The 6,138-nt window shown below is 36.6% G+C and overlaps 1 protein-coding gene across 1 annotated transcript; it reads left to right on the top strand.

Moving 5' to 3' along the window:
- Positions 1-3,795: 3,795 nt before the first annotated feature.
- Positions 3,796-4,728, top strand: LOC123647123 (olfactory receptor 2A2-like). The gene has a single exon (XM_045564356.1). It carries the CDS (start codon positions 3,796-3,798, stop codon positions 4,726-4,728), a length of 933 nt encoding a protein of 310 aa, XP_045420312.1.
- The last annotated feature ends 1,410 nt before the right edge of the window (positions 4,729-6,138 follow it).

The following is a 6,138-nucleotide window of genomic DNA, read 5'->3' as shown; positions in this document are numbered from 1 at the left end:
TATAACAAGCTAAAAATGCCATTCATCAAATTAATAACCATTGTCTCGGTTTCTGCTTTATCTATAGCTATACTAGTTATTAAAGGCGACATAAAGAAGTATAAGACATATTAGCTCTCGTTATCTGGTGAATGGCCATCTCTATTAAAATAAATGGCATTTGGTATCAATGCCTCTTCATCTTTGATTTTACCTTGAGGATTATCTATATCTTCATAGTGAGGATATAATTCTTCAACTGTAATTCTTGACCAAGCCTATACATTTAAAAGGTACCCGCAGAGTCTACCCTTCTGAATATCCTCTAATTCCCTAGAATAGGAAAGACACCCTTATCAGGCCATCTATAAATCAGACTTTTAATGGGGCCCACACAAGATCAAACAGGCTGTCTCCTTTCTCTTTATAGTAACTTGTTATAGATGTGCAAGAAAACCCTCCCAAAGAAGAAGCCTATGACTCCACTGCACAACCCCTTCAGGCTGACACAATGAGGCTAGTGGATAAGCACAGTGTGTAATGACACTAGTATTTCTGAAAGACCCATATGACTTTTCCAACTCAATATAGGTCTGTCTACAAATTTACATTTATCTATGCCTCATATCCCTCAAAGGGACGTTCAAAATTCTGTTTTTTATTACTGAATCATTTTACACTCTTATGCATTAAAGAACTAAGTAAATAATAAGTATAAACTAAAAGTATATCCAGTCTCTTAAAAGATATAACTTGTAACTACATAGGAATGCATCATCTCATCATCTGCTCTGTAGAAACCTGACTATAAGCCATGTGTAATAATTTGAAATTATATTTATGCAACCTTTTTAAATGTTATGGTTTTTATTGTTTAACATGACTTGTAATTCCTGTGTGGGTGAAGATAGCCCCTCCTTTTTTTTTTTTTTTTGGTGTGCAGACATGGCCTCGCTCTGTCACCTAGGCTCAAACTCCTGGCCTCAGTGATACTACTGCCCTCAGTGATCCTCCAAGCTCAGCCTCGTGAGTCCCTGGAATTACAGGTGTGAGCCACGGCACCCAGATTGATGTTCCCTACTGTTTAATGTATAGTGAAGAGTCAAATCATTCCAGGTGTCAGTCACCCATGAAACAGGACTTCCTTGCAAGCCAGAAACTGGAATTGAGAATAAAATACTAGATAAAAGACAACATGAGAAATCTGTATCTCTTGTTCTTAATAATGTAGGTGGGAAGACATCTAGGCAGGAAATCTGAAGAGTAATGTTAAGATGGTTCTTGCACATGGGATCACATGGGCCCTGGAGAGTAAAAAACGCAAACAACTGCCACGTAACATTGTGCCACCTGATTCGACTCAGAGGGGAGGCAGTTCAGGGCTGCAAGTAGAATAGGAGAGAATTTTATCCTGGTAACCAAGTAACTACACATATTACAAGGCAGGTTGTACTTAAGATTTGTGGAGTATTAATTTCCACTTAATATATTTTCTTCTTTCTTGGTATCTAAATATCAAGCTTGGGTAAGAATGAACCAAAGGAAGCTGATTTTAGACAGTTTTTCTCCAAAGCATTAAGAGGGGAAGCCAATGTGAAAGGAGCAGCATTGTCTTATTTGTCTTATTCTCTTTCTCTCTATATACTTATTTTTTGAACCACTTGAGATGAAAGTCTAGACATAATACCTGTTTACTCCTAAAGTCTTCATTTTCTCACTACAAAAAATGTTATTTACTAACCTCAACATAGTATAATTATTAAAATCAGGAAATTTGATATTGACATGTTTCTTTTCTTTAACATGATATTCTCCCTCCACTCATACCTGTCCAGGTCCTCATCCAAGATTCCACATTACATTTCATGTCATCTGTTTTAGTGTCCTTGCATCTGTAATCTTTACTCAGTCTGTTTGTGCCTTTCCAGTCATTGATAACTTGAGGTGTATGCAGAAATTGTTTAATAGAATATTCTACAAGTTGGGAATGTACAATGTTCATGTTTTGAATCAGATTATTCACTTTCTACATGAAAAATAGTGTCTTCCTGTGTGCATTATGAGTAGGTGTGTGATGTTAATTAGTCCCATTATTGGTGAAGCTAACATGGATCATGTGGTGAAGGTGGTGCTTCCCAGCTTTCTCTATTATATAATTATTATTTTTTCCCTAATTAGACTCTGAAACATTCACTAAAATTATGATATATGTTGTTGCTCATAGTGGAACTACTTACTACTTGTTTCTTTCAGTCGCTACATTTAGTATCCATTGATTATCTTGCCTGACTCAGTTATTAGTAATGATGATTGACAATGTGTTGTTCTAATTCCATCATTGCTTTTACATTTATTAGTTGCAATTTTACTATAAAGAAATGTTCCATTTATGTATCCATCATCTTTGTATCCATTTATCTATCAGTAGGGTCTCATAGGATTTTTTTATTCACTGGATTATACTTCATTGTTATCATTGTTTCTGATCCTTAACTTTTCTGTATTTGGACCCTCCACACTTGCTCCTCTGTTCCTTTACCATGTTCTCCTCATGTCTGAGCACTTCCTTACTTCTGATATGACCACATGTTTCAGGCTCACCTTGTACCTTCTTCACTTCAGTCACAAAACAGCCATTTTCAACAAAAGATCTAATTACTTTTAATGAAGAAATATATTTATAAACCAATATCTGGATTTTATTGGATTTTCAATAATTTACATTTTTATCATGGTAATTGATATTTTATGATTTTTATCATGAGGATATCATGAATTTCTGATATTCTCATTTAAAAGTAAGAGCATATAACTTGAGAAAGTACACAAATTGTTACAGGGGATAATACATTTTCAGGATGACTTCTGAAAACTGACTGTAACTTAACCAACTTCCTTTCTGGAGTCAAGTCTATTTCACCAAATTAACATTAGCATTGAAGAAAATGGTCTTGATATTATTATTTTAAGTGAAAATGTATGTATGTAATCCTAATACCTTATTAATCACCAGCTTTATATTATTTTCTTGCTTTTATTCTTATTTAGAAAATTATAGACTATTGAATATTTTAGATTTAGTATAGTTCATTGTGTGAACAGGGGGTATCTACGTTGTGTGAGACTTTGACATCAAGTTTTAAAATCTTCTTAGGAAAACATTATGAAACTCCAGGTAAAAGACTGAAGAGGTAATACCTTGAAACATACAGCCAAAGTTGATCCTCATTAACAATTGTATAAGCAGTCACACCTTTTTACCATTCATTTATTTCCTATATATATTGAATTTAAAGTTATATGAAACAATGTTGTTTAACTAGTTCTGTCATATATCATGAAACATTTTCCATGTCAAAATATTTCTTTGCAACATACCTTCAACAACAATTATTTCCTTAAATAGACATATTATAATTTATTTAATATATTAAGATTATCTAGTCATTAGATTATATGCAATATAAGGCTTCAATAATTGAATTATGTATATATTACTTTCTTCTTTAATTTGTTTTGCTTATTTCCTGAAATTTTAATAATGAATTCTTAGATTTAGACGTGCTCAGTCAGATCAATCAAACAACTTATCTATGTGTATGTATATATAGGTATCTATCTATCTCTAGTCACCTAAAAATCAAGCAAGCAGAAATCCTAGATATATTAAGGCTTATCACTGTAAAAAGCCCCCCAGTGGAAGAAGGTGTCTGACTTAGCAATGATGACTCTATAGTCTCAAGTTCACCTTCTTTCTCTCGTTATCCACTTTCATGGCTGTTCACATTTCAGTCCTTGATGGACTGTCACTTAGGAATGGGAAGCAACCAATCATGGGCCACAGAATTCATCCTAGTGGGATTCCAGCTCAGTGCAGAGAAGGAAGAGCTCCTCTTCTGGATCTTCTCCCTGTTATATAGCTTCAGCCTCCTGGCCAATGGCATGATCTTGGGACTAATCTGTCTGGACCAAAGACTGCACACCCCCATGTACTTCTTCCTCTCACACCTGGCCATCCTTGACATGTCCTATGCTTCCAACAATGTCCCCAAGATGTTGGCAAATCTACTGAGCCAAAAGAGAACCATCTCCTTTGCTCCATGCATAATGCAGACATTCTTGTATTTGGCTTTTGCTGCTACAGAGTGCCTGATTTTGGTGGTGATGTCCTATGATCGGTATGTGGCCATCTGCCACCCTCTCCAGTACACTGTCATCATGGGCGGGAGAGTGTGCACAATCCTGGCTTTGACTTCCTGGTCATGTGGGTTTACCCTGTCCCTGATACAGGCAATTCTTCTTCTAAGATTGCCCTTCTGTGGGCCTTGGTATGTGAACCATGTCTTCTGTGAAATTCTGTCTGTCCTCAAGCTGGCCTGTGCTGACACCTGGATCAACCAAGTGGTCATCCTTGCTACCTGTGTTTTTGTCTTAGTGGGGCCCCTTTGTTTGATGCTTGTCTCCTACATGCACATCCTCTGGGCCATCCTAAAGATCCAGTCAAAAGAGGGCCGCATAAAGGCCTTCTCCACCTGCTCCTCCCACCTCTGTGTGGTTGGGCTCTTCTTTGGCATAGCCATGTTGGTTTATATGGTCCCAGATTCTAATCAACGAGAGGAGCAGGAGAAAATGCTGTCCCTATTCCACAGCCTCTTTAACCCAATGCTGAATCCCCTCATCTATAGCCTGAGGAACACTCAGGTGAAGAGTGCCTTCCACAGAGCATTGCAGAAGAAGAGGTCCAAGTGAGGGGTGTGTAGAATGGTGGTTGGGTAGGGCTTTGCTTTTAAAAGTTTTGTTTCACTGAAGCAAAAACTCAAAAAAAAATTCAAATTAGAAGTTTGATATATTGGTCACTAATGTCTGATTTTGAGCCAAAAGTGTAGTTTATTATATGTCAAACAAGAAGTACTACAGTTAAACAAAGTATGTGCCTACACTATGGGCACAGTTTGCCATCTTAACGGTAGCTTGTTTATTCCAGCAGGAAAGGAACCTGAAACAAGAGTGGCGATGAAATCATGAAAGGTTTTTCCCACAGGTTGTTGAGAATGGAATATATTTTGTTGCAAGAAGTGCTCTAGAGCCTGGATGAAGTGGTAGTCAGTTGGTGCAAGGTCTGGTAAATGCGGTGGATGACAGTTTCCAAGTCAAGCCTCTGTAGTCTGAGCAGCATTGTTTGTGCAACATGTAGTTGAGTGTTGTCTTGCAAGAGGATTGACCTGTCTGTATTAACCAAGCTCTGCTGCTTAATCATAAGCATCCTCATCATTTCATCCAACTGGTTGCCATAGATATCCACTGTAATTGATTGACCAGATTTCATGAAGCTGTAGTGGATAATACCAGCGCTGGACCAGCAAACAGACGCCATTAGATTTTTTAGATGGATATTTGGTTTTAGACTGTGTTTTGGCACTTCATCTTTAACCAACCATTTTGCAGAACGTTTGCAATTGTCAAAAAGAATCCATTTTTTATCACATGTAACAATACAGTGTACAAAATGTTCACCTTTATATCATGACAGCAAAGACAGGTAAACTTTGAGACAATTTCTCATCTGACGCTCATTTTATACATGCTAATCCCATCTATTCAGCTTCTTTGACTTGCCTATTTGTTACAAATGATCCAATATTGTTAGAACAGTAACATCAAAGCTTGCTGCTAATTCACACATAGGTTGAGATGGATTCACTTCCACTACAGCTTTCAGCTCATCATTATCCACGTTGGTCTCAGGTCACCCACATAGTTAATTTTCAAGACAAAAATCCCCAGAACAGAACTTCTCAAACCATTGACATACTGTGTGCTCATTAGCCAAAACCTTCCCAAACACTTCACTGATATTTTGAGCTGTATTCACTGCACTGGTTCCACAACAGAACTAATATTCAAAAATAATATGAATTTTTTCCTTATCCATGGTTTCACAAAAATTGTTCTAAATAAAAGTATAAACCACAAGCCAAACCATGTGTTTGAAAGACTGACGATGTACCTTTACAATAAAAATAAAACAAGAAGTGTCAAAATGAAATGTCAGAGATATCAACTGTCAAACTTAGTACTTAACGAAATCTGACATTTCAGATTAATAACCTAAAAAAACGGTAGTTGTTTTAATTCTAGCTCTGAAAATAGGGAAAAATT

Source organism: Lemur catta, chromosome 11, assembly GCF_020740605.2.
Source record: "Lemur catta isolate mLemCat1 chromosome 11, mLemCat1.pri, whole genome shotgun sequence".
Classification (NCBI taxonomy): Eukaryota; Metazoa; Chordata; class Mammalia; order Primates; family Lemuridae; genus Lemur; species Lemur catta.
Note: the sequence above shows the minus strand (reverse complement) of the source record. Positions and strands in the feature narration are given on the sequence as shown.